An 18,364-nucleotide genomic window follows, 5' to 3' on the forward strand; every position below is an offset into this window, starting at 1 on the left:
TCCACATCAGAATAAGGGGAGGGGTTCTAATTCCCTTTATCTATTACTGTATGCCTAGAAGCATCGTAGATTCTGTTTTAGCTAGTACCTGGATCACTTCCTTCCCATAAAGAATTCCTTTTGAAGTGCCTAGCTTTCAGAAGTTCATTCTTATCGGTTGAAGGGAAAAAGTCCGGTGCTTACAGCTTACTTAGGCAAATTATAGATGGCATCTTCTCAAGTACAATTGGCAAAAATGTTGAGTAATATCTCACAGAGATGTTGGAAATGTAATCAAGTACCAGGCACGTATTACCACATGTGGTGGTTATGCAAAAAAGCAAAGGAATTTTACAATGGATACAGAAAAATTTGATGTTATATATGTAAATATAAATGAGTATAGTGGACAGAACAATTGTATAAAATTAGTAATGTATGATGTTTTATGATGTAAGTATAAATTAATATACTGGATAGAATAATTGTATAAAATTGGTAACGCATGATGAATATACAGTATATGTTATTTGTTTTATACCTTAATGTGTATGGTAGAGATAATGCCAGGATGATCGCACTGTGTCCAATATTTTAATATGTAATCAATAAAATTATAAAAAAAGAAAGAAAGAGAAAGAAAGAAACATAGATCTAAGCTTTGTCTATCACTAAATGCAGCCTTCCCTGTTATTTCCTTCCCTTTCTGACTGTTCCAAACAAAGAAAAAGATTTTAAAGAAGAACCACTGCATCTCTTGCGTATTCCTTAAAATTTCAGGTTTAAAAACAAAAACTATATAAAGCTTCACATTCGGACTAAGGGCCATTTGGAATGTTACCATTTTCCCTAGATCACTGCAACAATAGCCAAAAAAACCTGTATGGTAGCACCCTATTAGCATAAAATATATTATTATTTCTTACATATATTGGGATATCATGTGGACTTGGGCTTTGGTTCTTCCCCTTTGCTTAGTATCATTTTAAACATCTCTAAATTTTATTTTTAAACATACAGTCTTCAAGAATCACAAAATGCATGGTGAGAGATTGGGATTGTTTGACGGGTTTTTACAAAGAAATGGGGATTTCTTTTTGTTTATAGTTCATGAGAACAAGTTATTTTTTTGAAGGAAACAATTTTGGCAAGCTGTTTTGGCCCATGATATGATTTAAAGAATAATATCTCTTTTACATCTTACTCCAGGAACACAGAACAAATGCATTCCTGGATCACACGGATTAATGTGGTAGCAGCCATGTTCTCTGCACCACCATTTCCAGCTGCCATTGGATCCCAAAAAAAATTCATTCGCCCATTACTGCCCAGTTCCTCTACAAGACTATCACAGGTAAGCGGGCCATCTTTATTCTTCATTCTTTAGTGATTCTATATTATTCCGAAAGAACTGGAGAAAAATTGAATGGGGTTAAGATAATACGTTCTGATGCAAAAAATGGGCTCAGAAGTCATGAAACTTCCGGAGTTGGATAAACTGCCTTGAAATGGACAAGCAGCAGTTGTGTGCCTGTGTATCTGTGCAAAAATTTAGATTCAAAGAGCTGATAAAATTGGTAACATTGCCACAGAGGGAAAAGAGGAAAGTGAAGACATGTTGTCAATGCCAGTTGGGGCAGATTTGCTATTACTGTGTTTCCCTGAAAATAAGACCCGGACTTATTTTCTTTTGGGCTCAAAAATAAGCACTAGGGCTTATTTTGGGGGGGGGGATTTATTTACGTACAGGAGGCAGCGAGCATGATGGTCAACAGGAGTGGGAGTGCTGCTATCGCCAGCCCCACTTTCTCCATCCTACCATCTGCTTGCCTGCAACCACAATGTGCTGAGCTCTCAGGGCCCCCCGGCCTCTGCCCGCCTTGCTTGCTAGCCCTGCTGCTGCTAGGATGCTGGAGCTTGGGTCTTGGAGCAGAAGGCCTTGTGGCACATCGGGATCATCTGCTCCTTCCCCGTCATGCCTGGACCTGTTACACCTGCTGTTGCTAGCCTCACAGGGGCTCTTTGCCATTCAGCCACGCTGCTGTCAGCCACCCTGTAGCTTCGGCAGGCAGGAGCTCTGTGGAAACCCTGCAATGGGGACAGAGGAGAGAGCGGGAGATCGCCCCTTCCTCCTTTACACCGGCAAACCCTGTCTTCCCTGGTTGCTGAGCTTCAGGCCTGCACCCTGGCGCTGGAAAGGTGAGCAAGACGCATAACTCAATGCTACCGGTATGCCATGCAGTGCCAGCCATGCAAAGCAACCCTCCTCAATCCTCCTGGCTCCAGGGACAATCCTGCGTGGGGGTCACACAGGATCCCTGGGACGGAGGCCTCCCGGTGCAACGCTCTGTAGCAGATCCAGAGCAAACCTCTGCCTTCCCTGTGCAGGATTGCAAGGCTGGAGGCCTCCACTGACCAACACCCTCCCATACCTGCTGTGGCTGGCCTCATGTCCTCTTGGATGGGCTGCTTCTGCCGGCTTGCCAGGGTCTCTTCACCAGCTGTCATTGGTGGAGTCATGCCCCTTGCCTGCCATTGCCTTGGGGCTGCCTCTCCCCTACCCTGCAGTGGGCAGGAACTCCATGGCAGCCCTGCAGCAGGACAGACAGAGGCCTCAGAGGTCCACGCCAGGCAGAAGCAACCCAGCCAAGAGCAATGCTTAAAAATCAGGCTAGGGCTTATTTTCAGGGAACACACGGTAGGAAGTCCTACAAGAAAGATCAATCAGCTTTTTTCCCATTCTTCCATAGGAAGAACAACTGAAGAGTCATGAAATGAAATTTAAAGCCATGGCAGCAGAACTCTTGGAGCATCGTTCCTCCCTTCCTGAGAAGAAGGTGAAAGGCAAGGAGTATGAGGAACTGAAACAGAAAGAGGAATATCTGATATTTGAAGTAAGTAGAAAGTGATAAAGAGCAAGATCCAAACAAAATTTGCAAAACAGTGTCGGAGATGGTAGCAGAAGAATCTCAAAGAGAGGTAGGGAAAATGTTTTCATTTAGTAGCCATTCCATCAGGACTGATCTAAGGCCACCAACAGGAATTTTCTGAAGCCAAAGATATTTGGAGAAAGCAGTTGGTGAATGCTGAAGTGTGGCGTTCAAGTCCTGGAAGGTATAGTAGTTTAAAAGGACAGCGTTGTCTGCAATTCTCATTACTTGTTGCTTTTAAGCACATGCTTCCTACAATCTTCCAGGGTTTGAACACCACATTTTCAGCTGCTTTCAGAGCCGCTCAATTTCTCATCCCACTCCCGCCAGCGGTGTTCTTTCTCTCTGTCTCTCTCTCTCTCTCCCCCCCCCTCACACACACAGAAGTTTGATCAAATCGTTTTCTTGCTTATGGTGGCGGCACCAGCCATACTCTCCAGGGTGGCCTACAGTTGATCCGAGGCATACAGGCCGATACCCTTTGGGCACCTGCCTCCCTCTACCTCCTGCTGCTTCGCCCTCCACACAGTCACCACATCCTATGCGCACGTCGGGGGCGTGGCACGCCCAGCCAGGCCTTGTGATGAAAAAAATACAACCTCCCCCAAAACAAGCCCAAGTGCTTATTTTGGGGCCCACAAGAAAATAAGACTGGCTCTTATTTTGAGGAAAACATAGTGACTTCTTTTTGTCAATTTAATGGGAATAAAGTAAGATTTTAGGATTTAAAGCAACACATTTATGAGTGAATCTGTATCTTCCAGATATTTTGGTTTTCAGTTCCCATAATCTAAAATCAGCATGGTCAGTTGTGAGACATTGGGGTAGTTGTAGTCCAAAACATTCACAAGTCACCATGTTACCTCCAATGCCCATGTTACGCCTAGAACATAAACATAATGTCACCTTATTCAAATTTGTGTTACTCCTTGCCTTTTCTTTAGTCCATAGCTGTTATTAAAAAAATCCGCCTGTTACTTCTTTCTTTTGTGCAGAAATTACGCTATGGCATTTATGCTACACTAATGCGCACCAAGTTGAAGACTGGCTCTGAGGATCTGGCAGCTTTGGAAGCCACCCTGTTTGTTACAGTGGGTAACTCAGAAGACAGCTTTAAGGAGTCCCAATCCAATCTTGCCCTGAACCAGGAGACAGCTGGCACAGGTTCCAAGATAAAATGCAACCATCAGTAAGCTACTAGTAAACAACAAAGATGATCACTCTTGGCAAAGAAAATGGCATTCCTATCCTAGAAATTTGCAAATTGTCAGGAGGGAAGAGAAGACATTATCAATGGGCCCAATTCTGTATCAACTTCACCAGTGGAAAGTACATAACTACAGTCCTACGTTATACGGCCTTCCCAGTATAATCAGACTATAGCTTTTGGGTGGAAGTACTAAACTCCATGGTTAAATAATCACAGCTTCACTGTACCAACTACTTTTTCTATCTCTTGCAAAACTAAGAATAGGAAAGTGGAAGAAAGGAGACTGCTTCCCTTCCTTTTCTTACAATTTTTGTGATATATTTTACAGTTTTTAGTACCTGATAATGCTGAATCACGCTGGAGTAGAAAAGGTACTTTTGGCATGCATAAGATAGATGTTTACATTCAGTAATACTTTTACATGAGAGTGTTGGGGGCCTGCAGGAGCAACTTTTCCATGGAAGTCCAATTGTTTCACCACCAGCAGCTCTCTTGGAGTGTGCTCAGTTTTTTTTTTTCTCATCAGCACAAGTTGGATCGTAGTTATTCACCTCTTACAAAACCGGGCAGAGGTTGCTTCAAAGGAACTATCACTAACAGGTAAAATTAGGGATAGTGGGTATCCCCCACTCTCCTATTACACCGCAGAATACCTTAGTGGGCCCTCAGAATACCTTAGTGGGCTGGTCTTAGGCCTAATTAGATTCTGCAAGTAATTTATGAATTTGAGTGACCAGAACAAAATCAATTATGTAGTAGAAAAACTGGTCGTTCTATTGCCTGAGCCTGTTGGGGGCACATTCAGAGAGAGATTGGGGGTGGATTCTAGATGGCCAAGAACATTCCCAACTCTCAGACAATTGGTTGCCTAGGTAGTATAGATAACTTATAATTTATAATCTCAAAAGGCTTTAAGACGTGACTCAAAGCTTGGTGACAATGTTATGTATGCAGTGAAAGATAAAAGGACCAAGCTGAACATTGGGGCAGAACTGTAAACAATATGAAATTCAGGAGATGTGGAATAACAGGCTACTATATGGTGCAATATGGCAGGGTGATACCCGAGAGACGAAAACCACTTCCATAGATCCAGTACCGGATCTCTAAATACGTCGGATTTCTTCTGTTCTATGCAGACTGTAAAAAAAAAAATTGTACAGTTTCTTCAGTTATTGAAGTTAACCAGCTCAAACATCTACAGTTCTCCTTCAAACTCTTTCTGTATTACAGAAACAGGATAAAGAATGTGTTAATGTGAATGCCACATCAGAACCCACAGCTTCAGTTGCCTGATTCAAACACAGATAACCGACCACCTCAATATAACTGAGTGGAAAGCACCATATTTTTCTCAATCTTTCAGATGTTGGTGAGAAGCCTATCTTAGATGCTGGATTATGCAGATGCACACAAGCATTTTTTTCTGAAGTGGCCATTAAGAAAAACCACCCTAATAATCCCATAAAATGTGGCGGTTCCTAGAAAGAGAACTCGTATTCCTTGTTAAGGTACCAGCAATGTAACCCAGGAATTAGATGTTTTACACCAAATAAAAAGGTCTGATTGTTTACTTGCGTGATCAGTTCTGCATTCACACACGTAGCTTTGTCATTTGGAGCCTTGTAATGCCAAGGATTTAATGGTGGTGTTGAGGGCAGCCATTATCTCCTACACGTATTCCTGTACATGATTCTTGCTTCTATCAAATTATCCTAAAATTAAAAGTATGAAGGAAAGGAGGGCAATTTGTGTGAATCCTCCGGTAACCATCCCCAGATACAGATGGCAATCATAGTCTATGCATACCCTATATAAAAGATAGAACTTGTGTAAAGCTGTTTCTCAAATACTACACCTTCTGGCTCAAAGTTCATGTGGCAGTAATTATTAGAGATGACTGACTGGGATAAGGCTTCACCTGTTTAAAGGAGGAAACAGTATCCTGTAAGAAAAGACAGTTCTCAAGTAATTTGCTCTAACTATAGGTGTGATTTCCTTCTAGTTCCAATCTGAACCATTATAAAATTTGGGGGTAGTATGAGGGAGGCCTTTATGGGAATCTATAGTAGAATGCTTAAGAGTGGTACAGGAAAGTTATTTGATCGATATAAGTTGTGGGTGCTCCATTGCTGGAGGTTTTCAAGAAAATATTAGGGTTGGACTAGTAGACTTCCAAAGTCATTTCAAACCCTATGATTCTATAAAACGTTAACACTCTTCAGGCATCAAGCAAGTGAATGAGGTATTCTAAGAAAATCAAAGTTGGAAAGCAAACGTAACAAGATTCTGAAATGGGTGAATTCACCACAGTACTCATTGTAATCTAACAACCTGTGGAACATTAGGTGGAGAGGAGTCCAAAGGCCTCTATGTGGCAAGCTAAGATTGTTACCCTGAGTCTTACATCAAGTGAGCAGCTCATGTCTGACAATTTGCAGTGTGTATATAGTTTATTTTTAACTATGAACAAAATGGAAAGAAAATTAATAGAAGTCCAAATGAAAACTTGGTGTGACCACTGTTTGCCTTCAAAATAGTATCAATTGTTCTACAAGTGCACTTGCACACAGTGTTGAAGAACCTTGAGGTTCCTTCAAGGTTGTTCCAGACATCTTGGAGAACTAACCATAAATCTGTCTCAAATTCTTCTGTCTCTTCATGTAATTTCAAACAGACTCAATGATGTTGAGATCAGGGCTGTATCCAGGGCCAAAACATTACTCCCAGGACTTCTTGTTCTTTTTTACACTGAAGATAGTTCTTAATGACATTGGCTATATGTTTGGGGCAGTTGCTCTGATGCAGAATAAATTGGGGGCCAATCACATGACTCCATGATGGATAAGTGCCTGCCTGTATTTCTCAGCATTCATCCTGACTCAATCTCCAACTCCATTTGTAGAAATGCAGCCCTAAACTTTGCAAGGAAACCTCCACCATGCTTCACCGTTGCCTGGAAACATGTGATAAAAATCAAAATGACAGAAGACCAGGAACAATAGATAAAGAGCTTGTTTATTTAGTGTTTGAAAAAGCCAGGACCCCATCTCCCTTTTCATAAGGAGATAGGGGACATTTTTCACAAGCATGCTGGAGATTTTTATACACTTTTAGAATCCTGAGCCTGTTACCATCACCCTATGCTGTTTGCTAATTACTGGGTCATTTTCCACTAACCATCATTCCCTTACTCGTCTCATTTCCAGTAAACTCCATCCCTTCTGGCCTAGTCCCTATCTTGTTTGGCATAACATCCAGTCTCGGAAGCGTGTACTAACATCAGCATTTATTAATTTTAGCATAACATAGCACAGCATGCCCTGAAAAAAAAAATGACCTGCTACATTGTACAAAACAACCTCATTTTCGTGGTTAATACAAAGAATTACATAATTTTTACTTAATATTCCAGTAACTTGTCTTAGGTCATTTGTAGGGTAAATATGGAGTTACTTATGGCTTTATATTTTCACAGATATAATCATTCATATGTAATCCTACATATCACAATTCCCCCTTTTCTATTTCACCACTTTATGCCTGTGAATTATCACACTTCCTCTTGGCTTAACTTCCATCCCTTCCATCCAGGGGTGGGTTTCTACTGGTTCTGTCCACCTCTGTAGAACCAGTAGCTCTGAAGAACAGCAGACATAGAACCAGTTCTTGCACACCTGCCCACCCGGGCTCTTACCTGATCTTTATTTCCTGATTTTTCAACAAGCTGCCAAACAAGGTACAGCTGCAGTTAAAAACGCAGGAAAAGAGGGCTGTTTCAAAGGCTGCTTCTCTGCACGCAGCGTGCTGATGACGATTTACAGGTGCGCGGCTCGCAGCGTGCAGGGAAGCACATCATAAATCACCGAACCTCGTAAATCCCGAACTGGTAGTTAATCCTGTTGTATCCCATCCCTGCTTCCATCTCCTTTTTCCTTGGTTTGATTTACAACAATATTTAACATACAGGCATACGTTGAATACAGATACAAGAAATGAGGCCGATGATAATAATAATAATGATAGAAATGAATAAATCTTTCAACCAGGTAAAATTTGGCAACCAAGAATTTAATCCATACCATATCCTCTTAAATGTATTGGTATCTTCAACATGTGTTAAATGTGTAAAGCTTTTATTTTTGATTCTATAAATTGTGATTTATCTGTAATATTGAAACAACAAAGTCCGTCAAATTCTTCATACGCAATAATATATAATCAATTGCAATTCGATTCTGGAGTACAGATTTCCAAATTTCACCCATTTCATCAGCCATAGTAGCTATAGCAGACGATGTTTCATTAATACTTCATCCTAGGGCACATGCCAAATGTCCCAGTTGAATGTTATCATAATATGTAGCTCCCCAGGAAAATATACCTTCTTCTACTTTAGACAATATTACCAATTCATCATTACAATCTGCAGAATATGCATCACTAAAGGCATATCTCTTTCCTCTATAGATCTTTTCTTGCGAATTAAGGTGTTCAGATTTCCCCCACTTAGTTATAGGCCAATGCACTGTTGGATATGTGTATATAATAACGTGGGGTTCTTTAGGTTTATATCCTTCCTCATGTTCCTGTACATGTTCATGTAAATGTGTTCCTTCTGGGTCTGTTGTGTCATCTAATATTGGCTCTTTAAAAAAATCTATCATGATGAAGACTAGACTTCATCACTTCATAATATAATTCTGTTTGCTGATTAATATTCTTAGTGTGTGCTACTGTCATAACCATAGTTAAATGTCCTATTTTACAAGGTCCTCCTACTACATTAGCAGGTATAAATGCATAAGCATATAATCCACAAAACATAAACCATCCTCTAGGTAGAAATAACACTTGTCCTATTGCTTCTACTTCTTCTGTTTCTGTACAGGGAAAAAGATCCCCAGTAGGCAAAAAATTATATATAACCTTTTCCTGTTTCTTCTCTGGGTGTTTATATTTCACACAATCATAAGCTGGTAAAATTGGTTTTACTTCAATTACCAACTTCTTTTGATTAGTCCACTTGTTTGGTTTCATCGGAGCTCCAAATAAAGTAATCACTTTATTTGACAAATTATACAAAGTATAAGAATTAGGTTGTATGGTGATTTTTGCCTTCACAAATAAAAACTTTCCTGGCACTGGAACAAGTGGACATAATATCAGAAACCGTAGTTTTTCCCTTTACACAAAAAGAGGAACTATTCAAGAGGAACTATTAGCTCCAGAAAAACATTCTTATTTCTCTCCATCGGTCCTCTTATATGTCTAGCACTTCTAATTGGAGCTTTAGGGCATCCAATTGTACATTATCTACCCTTCCATGTAAATGGAGTTAAGTATCCACCCAGCATAAGCTTCATCTATACTTCTCAATTCAATATGGCGAAATAGTTGCTCTAAATCTCATATAGGAAGATGAATAATTACCATATAGTTCAACACATTGATTATACAGCTGATCCATTTTCTTGGACAAATCTTCATGACTGCTGGCTATATCATATGTACAGTTACTTTGGATATCTACCCAAATACAGATTCTAGCCTCAGCTGTGGGTTCAGTTAGTTTCAGTGGTGTTTGGACTTGATAATATTCACTGTCTGGTTCTGTATGGAAACATAGCTGCTGCCATGTCATAGGATAACCAGGCAATACATCAAAAGCCTCCATCCTTACCCTACACAAGGCAATAACCACTATCAATATCAACTTCATGTTGTGGTGTTCTAAACGGACTAGGCCCCCTCCCACCTTATGTCTGTAATATATATGTCAAAACTTACAACCAGTTGTCGGGGACTTAAAGCCACTTCTTTTTCCTTCTAGTACCACAGCAATTGTCCACACCAGTCTATTGTGTTATGTCTCAATATAATCAACAGTACAATTAAAAAATATACTACACCCAACCAAATGAGTAACTCAATCTCCCAAGGTTCCACAAATCTCCCAATGTTCCATAAACTGAGTGTACAAGCTATATATATCTATATGCAAACTAAATATCTATGTTCTTAAATGTCTATTTTGATGAATCTTACTTTACTTTTCATCCGGAGGGTGGGTCCACTGGTCCTTTAACCCTGGAGTAATGTGTCCAACCTTTCTCCCTTGTCCTCACAACTGACTCAGTAGACAACAGCACCTGGTATGGCCCCTCCCAGATAGGTTGCAATTTCTCCACCGCTCTCCACTGCTTTTTCAGGACCCAGTCACCACTTTTAAAGTCATGTACTTGAAAACCAAGAGGTGGTGTTTGTAACAAAAGTCCTTTATACCTTAAAGAGAAAAACACTGGGACAGTCCTTGTATATATTTTCTCAGAAAAACATCTTTAAGCTTATTCTAGGCATTCCCACACTCCCAGTATAAGGTAGTCCAAACATTTCGTATGGTGAAATACCCACATCTTTCCTGGGACAAGTTCTAATCCGCAAAAGAGCTAAAGGCAAACATTTCATCCAGGGAAACTGCAGTTCTAATATTAGTTTCTGTATTGAGTTTTTTAATGTTTGGTTCATCCGATCTACTTTGCCATTCGAAGCAGCGTATCTAGGAATGTGGTATTGTCAACCAATCTCCAATTGTCCCATTACCTTCTTCACTACTTGGGAAGGGAAATGTGTACCTCTATCACTATCAATAGATTCAACCAACCCATATCTGGGTATTATCTGTTCCAATATTATCTTTAGAGTCAACTGAGCATCTTGCACATGGGAATATTTTAACCCATCCAGTTAAATGATCAACTATTACCAGCAAATATTTCAAAATTCCCACTGCCGGCATTTCAGTGTAATCAACTTGTATTCTCTGGAATGGCCAAATAGCAAAATCCCGTCCCCGTGCTATTTGATTATGCATAATCTTTTTATTTATTCTTACACAACGTATACATTTTCTCCCTACTTGCATAGCTATCTTATACATGCCTCTACAAATATATTTTCTTTTAATACAATCTATTAATGCTTGTGTCCCCCAATGTGTTCTCTCACGCACTCTATTATATTCCGCATAAGTTTGTTTACTATTTGTAATCCATCTTTTGTTATCGATTTCCCATTTATCTGTTCTACACCTTCTTCTTTCATTTGTTTTTTCTTCATCTGTGAAAAGGTTTTACATCACATTCTAGAAGAGGAATTAAGACCATTAACTGTGTCTCCTCACCCATCCATGCAGCTTCCTTTGCAGTCTCATCTGCTAATCTATTACCCACAACCTGTTTTGAATTTCCCTTTTGATGTGCTTCTATATGAATTATAGCCAGCCATTCCAGACCTTCAGCTGCTTTTAGCACTGCTTTTATGAGATCTACTTGTTTTATTTATTTTCCTTTACTGTAAGTCCCCTCTGGATCCAGATCTTTCAAAAGGTATGTAAAATCCTATGAGTCTCTCTCTCTCTCTCTCTCTCTCTCTATATATATATATATATATATATATATATATATATATATATATATATATGGATCTTTGGTTGTTCGGGTTTTTTCCCGCGTAAGATTCAAAGTATCTAGGCAACGTTTCGATGAAGTCTCATTCATCATCATCAGGCCTCTGTCTTTGGCTCTTGCTTTTCAGAGTGATGTGAGATTGCAGCTGCTTCTTCCTTTTAACTGCTAGTGGGGGTGTGACTTGATTGGGTGGGGGGTTGGCTGTGTTCTGATTGGGTGGGGATGTGTCTCATTGGTAGGGGGTTTGTCTGTGTTCTGATTGGTTGAGGGGTTGGCCGTGTTCTGATTGGCTGGAGGCATGTTCTGTTCAGGTAGGGGCTTGGTTGTGCTCAGGTTAGTCTTAGTTGCTGGGGGATTTGAGTTGGTGAGCTGTGATCTTGCTGTTTGGCTTCGAGTTCGTGGTCATGCTGCATCTTCATAGTGGGTGTCGGTTTGCTTCATGTATGGCTCGGAGGGGTTTGAAGTGGGTAGTGATGCAGCTGCAGTGCAGCTTCTTCTTGATAAGAGTGGAAGAAAAAAAGTCACTACAGAGAAAGTGAAGAGGGAAGATGTTTTTTAAAAAAACGTTTATAGTGACTTTGCAAGGAATAAAAGTAAAGGAAGGTAACAAACTACCGGTAGAAAACAGCCCACTGAAGCAATAAGGTGAGGAAAAAGGATTTTCTATGTTAGAACCGGGCTGAAGCATTTTGGTGAAGGGTGAAAAAATACTTTAAGCAAGAGGTAGAAAATTTTTTATTTAGCACAGGAAATCTCTGATTCTACATGCAAAGTAATATACAATTATTTTCATACATCTTACTTTAATCTCATTTTACATGTTAATTAGTCACACAGAATGTTATTAATACAAGAAACTGGCATTCACCTTCAACTATCCTACAATCTTATGTTCATTTCAGCCACATTTTAAAGGCACACAGGTACAAGGAAGTTTTGCAGCTCTACGTTATAAAACCCATACATGATCTACTTTTGACAAAATAAACTTTAAATCAGGGGTGTCCAACCATGGCAACCTTAAGACTTGTGGACTTCAACTCCCAGAATTCTGGGAGTTGAAGTCCACAAGTCTTAAAGTTGCCACGGTTGGACACCCCTGCTTTAAATGTTAAATGAAATGTTAAAACATTTCATTCTGCCAAGAGTGTTATTATTGCTGTAACATCTCGCTCTGTACAGGGGTGGGCTGCTGGTGGTTTGTGGGGGTTCAGGACAACCCCTAGCTAAGATTCTGTACAGTTCTGAGAACCCCCAAATCTCATTCCTGTCTGGCCCCGCCCTGCCCACCTCGCCCCTCCCAGGAGTCCCCACCTGGCCTGTTTTGGATGCAGGTAAGTGCAGGGTGCGCATGGAGGCTCAGGGAGGGCAAAAAGTGGACCTCCCGGAAGTTCAGGAACGCCGGAAATTGGCCTGTTTCCAGCTTCCAGAGGCTTCTGGAGCCTGGGGAGGCCATTTTTGCCCGCCCAGAGGCTCAAAAATGGCCCTCCCCCCACCATGGAGGCCAACTAGGCCACACCCACCATGGCCACACTCACCAAGCAACTGGGCAGAGAACCCTTGCTAAAAAATTTGAAGCCCACCTCTGTACCTTTTCCTTTCCCAGATTAAAACACTGCTAAAGAAAACCACCTTGAACAACAAAAAAGAGATCTTAAGCAATTTTCCTTTTTTCTTTTTCCCCTGGCCAGAAATTTATAATTTTCTGAACAAAGGAGATTCTTATGCCAGAACAGATTTAAAATTAAAAATAGTTATTTCAAACTGAGCTTCAATAAGCAAAGATAGTGAGATCATTCTTACTGGGAGAATTCTTATTCTTATTTTATGTAATCAACTTACATAGCTACCTACTTGGCACACAACTCAGAGCAGCCTAAATCATCAATAAACAGTAAACGGTGTTATCCCCCTCATCAAACGCATTAGTGAGTTTATTCTTATTGGGAGAATTAGCATCACTGGAATGCTATAAAAACCAGTTTATTTTGTGTGATCAATTTATATAGCTATCTTCTTGGCACACAATCAGAGTAGCTTAAATCATCAATAAACAGTAAACTGAGTTATCTCCCCATTGAACGCATTCTGCAATAGAAGACTTCTTTGAATAAGGAATGTGAAAGGAAGCAGTTATCTGGTACCAAAAAACTGGGCAGGGTGTATATCGAAACTGCTGATAGAAGCATTCTCATGAACAATGGCATCTCCTAATAGTTACTAAACTGTAGTCAAGAGAACAGTTTAACTAATTTATAACATCCCAGTCTGCATGGATCAATGAAATCCAATTTTGCCCCCCCAGGCAGCTTTCATTGTCAAACAAATCCTCACTATGAGGGGAACCATAGTTAAAAACATTCTAGAATGTGAGCAGGCCTGGATCAGAGCTTGATATTGGACTACACATCCACATTTCTCCACATTTATAGTTGGCTAATATAGGCAGCAGACTGGCCATGAAAAAATGGGAATGACCCAGACTGTACAGCAAGTCTCATTGATGACAGTATCCCGGACTCTTGAGAGGCGTATGCGTAAGCACCAATACTCATTTTCTCCTGATGTTCATCTAGTATCAGTGCACTTGCTCTTGCTGATTGTGAGGCAAGGGAGAAGGTGGCTCCAGCAATGGGGCAGGTTGTAGTTTCCCGGATAAAGCTGCTGGTTCCGCTTCCACTGATTGACTGCCGTAAGCGCTGTCTTCTTTCAGCTCTGAGGTAGAGGGAAAAAAAAGGTAATAACTATTTTTTACTTTCACCATCCACTTGCAGCCTTACCCGTACTCCGTATTGTTACCTGCACTTTGTAGCTTGTCAAAAGTCTCTAATCTCTGTAGTAAACTCACACCTTCTGTCAGTCCCATAGAGCCAAGTGCTTCCAACAAACCTTCACGACTGCCACCAGAAATCTGAGAAAAATCAGAAATTAAAGGGAAACTCAAGGATGGCATCCATTCTCAAGTGGGAATATGTGAGAGAAGGATGACTGACCTCGTAGCTGAGTAGGAGTCTTCTGCTGGGGGAAACTGTGTCTTTGTACATGTCCACTAAACTGCAGAGACCTAATTTCTTGGCCAATTCTGTCCAATTTGCCCCTTGGCAGCCCTGGTTTAAGAGCTTCTCTAGTCTCTGAAGAACATCGTTATTCAAAAGTAGGATGTTACCTGACAAAGAGATGGGAGGTGGAGAATAAAAGTTATTTATTTGCAAAAAAAATATATCAAAAAATCAAAAATACTGCTAGTCTTACATTGCATTTCTATGCAGGAGGATACGTCCAAAATAGCACTGTGTCTTCTCCGTAATCAGAAGCAAATGGGTACCCAAAATGAGTTGGCACATATCAAACCAGGCAAGTTAATTAGTTTGTAGTGGGAGCCTGCCAGATTTTACCTACCTTGGTTATGCGCAGAAGAAATACCAGCCTGCTTCTTTCCAGCATCCTGTTTTAAAACTTGTAGTAGTATCTCTCTTACCTACAAAGAAAGAAACTGGATCTGAAATATCCCTACTAAGTTACCTTTTAGTAAGGCAACACTTGTTAAAAAGAGACTATCTTTCCAGGGGGAACTGCAACAGTATACATGGGCCCATTTCACCATAAATGTAATGTAAAAAAACACATGGAGAGGAATGAGAAGTTCTTAATGGATGCGAGTAGTAACTGAATTAATTCACTGCTCCAACCATCATCTGCACAACTCCAGCCATTGCCTACCTTCTGGCTACAAGTCAGATCGAGTGGGGTATGTCCTCGACCCTGATTTGTTTCACGTGTTTTGGACTGTTCATTCTCCAATACGGGAATATAATCCAGGCCTTGCTTAGTCAGTTCACCACCAGTCTCTCCCGTTTCTGTGACCCATTCCTCTTCGTCCAGCTCAACGTCACTGTTTGGTTGGGATGAAGGGTCCAAAATGGGCTCATCATTTTCACATAAAATATCTGCTCCTGGGAAAGGAAATACAGCAGTCAGAACATTGCTAAAACGGAGCAAAGATTATGAATGATGTACATGCTTTTAAGCAAAACTTACAGAAGAAAGATCTAACCATGACAAACCTCAGCTATGAGGATTATCATTCAAAAGGCCAATACCGTCAGTGTGGCTGAAACCACTTTTCTTATCTCTCATGTCTAGAAAAATATTCTTAATTCCATCTTCGTTTGAAAAAAGAAGACTCAATAGTTCCATTTTTTTCTGTATCACATATCCCATCAAGGTTTATGTAGCACAAACTTATAGGGGCATCAAGAATCATTAAATATTAAATAAGTGGCTTGGAATCAAGGGGCATATAAATTTACTAAATTTTTTTTAGTAATGCTACAATCAATGTAGTCTGCAAGGTAAATTTGAAATTGAATGCACGTAAGGATGGATGTAGATTAAGCCATTCATCCTTTTTCAGGATGAATGCTAAATAACCAAAGGTGAATCCCAAATATAATTTTATACCAGACTCAAAACATTATAAAAGCAACTAAACAAGCTGGACTGAACAGTCCCAACCTGCTTGACAAAAACAGAAATGGGAGAAACAAATACTAGTATAAAAAGTATGTAGTAGATAGAGCCAAAAATATACAATTCAGGGACTGCACACAATAGCCCCTCTTGAAGCAGGATTCCTCTTTCCTCCCCCAATTCAGACAGCATTCATACAATCCACTGGACCAGGGGGTCCGAAACTCCCAGGCTGCGGCCACTACTGGGCCTTCTGGAACCGGGCTCAACAATCAGCAAACAGGGACCAATGGGGCTGCATGCACACCATGCTGCTCACACAGAACCATCCCCTCCCTACCCCTTGTCCTCCAAGCCACAAAAGCTGGGAACTGCTGCACTGGAGGATCAGAGAACCTGTTAAATGGAAAAACGTAGGTGGTCCTTAATTTATTATCACAATTTGTGACCAGAATCTCAAGTCATTGAACAAAATGATTATGAAGTGAGATGTCCAATAACCACTTAATTCAATAACCACAATCCCAGCACGCACATCCTTAGGTGGTGCTCAGGGATGTTTGGGGAATGGGGAAGGCCTCATCCAGGCCACTAACATGTGGCAACCTGCCACACCCTGGGGGGGGTGGGGTGTCCTGCTCCCTCTACCCTGTCAGAAGGCTTTTGAACGATTACGGAAATGGTGCCAGTTCCTACAGTACTTTGGAAGTTTCTTCTCAGAAGGAGGCTTCCAAAGCACCGGGAACAGTCACCATTCTCAAGCCTTCTGAAGGATCCCCCAAAAATAAGCCCTCCTGCAGATTGGTACGAAATAGTCTCGGTAGGAAGGCCATTCCCTGTGTTGGTTGGACATGCCTGTCCATAGCTGCAGAAACACTGCAAGTAAGTGGGGCAATTTGCAGGCCCTGGTGGGCCCTGTAACTGACCAAGGCTGATACATGGCGAGCAGGCAGTTTTGTGTGAGATGGGTGAGTGGCTGAGATGGAGGGAGAGATAAGTAGGGGGAGGCAGCTGTAGCACCTCTGGTGGGTGGATTGTGAAGTGCTCAAATTTTTATCATGTCACCACAGGAATATTGCAATGGTCATTATGTGGTAGTATATCCTACACCAGTTATCCCCTAAATGTTGTGAACTACAGCAGCCATAACTATCAAGGCAGCACCATTATCCTGCCTTTCATTTATATTTCAACACGTTTTGTGACAATATAATTAAATCAACTATAAAATGGGTGTTTAAGATAGGAGACTGATGTGGCAAGGTGGAAACTGATAGTAAGAAACAAAAGTATCAGAATATGACATTTAAAATTTCCTGTTTTCAAAACGTGAATACTGTTTAACACAGCAAAGCAAAAAGTTGAGGAAAAGGTATGCCCCTTCCTTTCTCTAAACCTTTTCAACTAACCCTCAAAATGACGCTTATAAAGCACTGCACACCAGAACTACTATCAGACATAAGGAGTTTTTCCCCGAACGCCATCACTCTGCTAAACAAATAATACCTCAACACTGTCCAACTATTTACAAAGTCTGCACTTCTATTGCTATTAATCTTCTCATCACTCCTTGTCATGCATCCCCTCCTACTTGTGACTGTATGACTGTAACTTTGTCGCTTGTATCCTTACAATTTATATTGACTGTTTCCTAGTATGATTTGATTGCTTATTGTACCCTATGAGTATTATTAAGTGTGGTACCTTATGATTCTTGACGAATGTATCATTTCTTTTATGTACACTGAGAGCATTTGCACCAAGACAAATTCCTTGTGTGTCAGATTTCAGATTTTCACTACTTCCAGCCAACAATAAACAACAGATACTAATAATACTAATAATACTTGGCCAATAAAGAATTATATACCATTCTATCTATTTATACCAAACCCACCATTTCTCAGAGGAAATAAATTATTCAGGATGTATTGAAGAAATGTATTACCCGCACTGATTAGCATCTTTGTAAGAATTGGAGAGCCCAATCCTGCTGCCAAGTGAAGGGGTGTATTCCCAGCAGACGTCTGAGCATTTACGTCAGCTCCCAGCTTGGAAAAAAAGGATACAGAGTGAGTGAAAGATAAAGGACAAACTTTCCTACCTGTGATTCCAAGATTCAAAGTAGATGCAGTCTATTGGACCTTGAAAACCCATGTCTTTCAGGAAAAGGATATGTTAATTAATAGTTAACAGCTTATCTCACAGATGCCAGCTTATTTCCTTTATTTCTTTTTAATAATTACAATACTTGAATGGAGCCAAAATAATAAATATTTTAACAAGTACAAATGTTACAACTAAGA

The 18,364-nt window shown here is 40.5% G+C and overlaps 2 protein-coding genes across 4 annotated transcripts in view; one reads left to right on the plus strand and one right to left on the minus strand.

The window, feature by feature from the left end:
• Positions 1–5,692, plus strand: part of LOC113445404 (PH and SEC7 domain-containing protein 1-like) — a 97,385-nt gene extending 91,693 nt beyond the window's left edge. The window contains exons 16-18 of the mRNA XM_087932132.1: positions 1,189–1,333; positions 2,730–2,873; positions 3,905–5,692. Of these exons, the coding sequence (XP_087788258.1) occupies positions 1,189–1,333; positions 2,730–2,873; positions 3,905–4,102 (487 nt within the window). The 3' untranslated portion in view covers positions 4,103–5,692. The remainder of the gene's footprint in view (positions 1–1,188; positions 1,334–2,729; positions 2,874–3,904) is intronic.
• Positions 5,693–12,306: 6,614 nt separating this feature from the next.
• Positions 12,307–18,364, minus strand: part of NFKB2 (nuclear factor kappa B subunit 2) — a 48,026-nt gene continuing 41,968 nt past the window's right edge. For all 3 annotated transcript variants that reach the window (XM_087932133.1, XM_026714494.2, XM_026714493.2), the window contains 6 exons: positions 18,007–18,109; positions 15,309–15,541; positions 14,988–15,066; positions 14,582–14,754; positions 14,388–14,499; positions 12,307–14,303 (listed from right to left, as the gene is read on the minus strand). In XM_087932133.1, coding sequence (XP_087788259.1) covers positions 14,167–14,303; positions 14,388–14,499; positions 14,582–14,754; positions 14,988–15,066; positions 15,309–15,541; positions 18,007–18,109 — 837 coding nt within the window. In that variant the 3' untranslated portion in view covers positions 12,307–14,166. The remainder of the gene's footprint in view (positions 14,304–14,387; positions 14,500–14,581; positions 14,755–14,987; positions 15,067–15,308; positions 15,542–18,006; positions 18,110–18,364) is intronic.

The sequence above is a fragment of the Pseudonaja textilis genome, chromosome 4 (genome assembly GCF_049901715.1).
Source record: "Pseudonaja textilis isolate UNSWEBS1 chromosome 4, rPseTex1.2, whole genome shotgun sequence".
Lineage (NCBI taxonomy): Eukaryota > Metazoa > Chordata > Lepidosauria > Squamata > Elapidae > Pseudonaja > Pseudonaja textilis.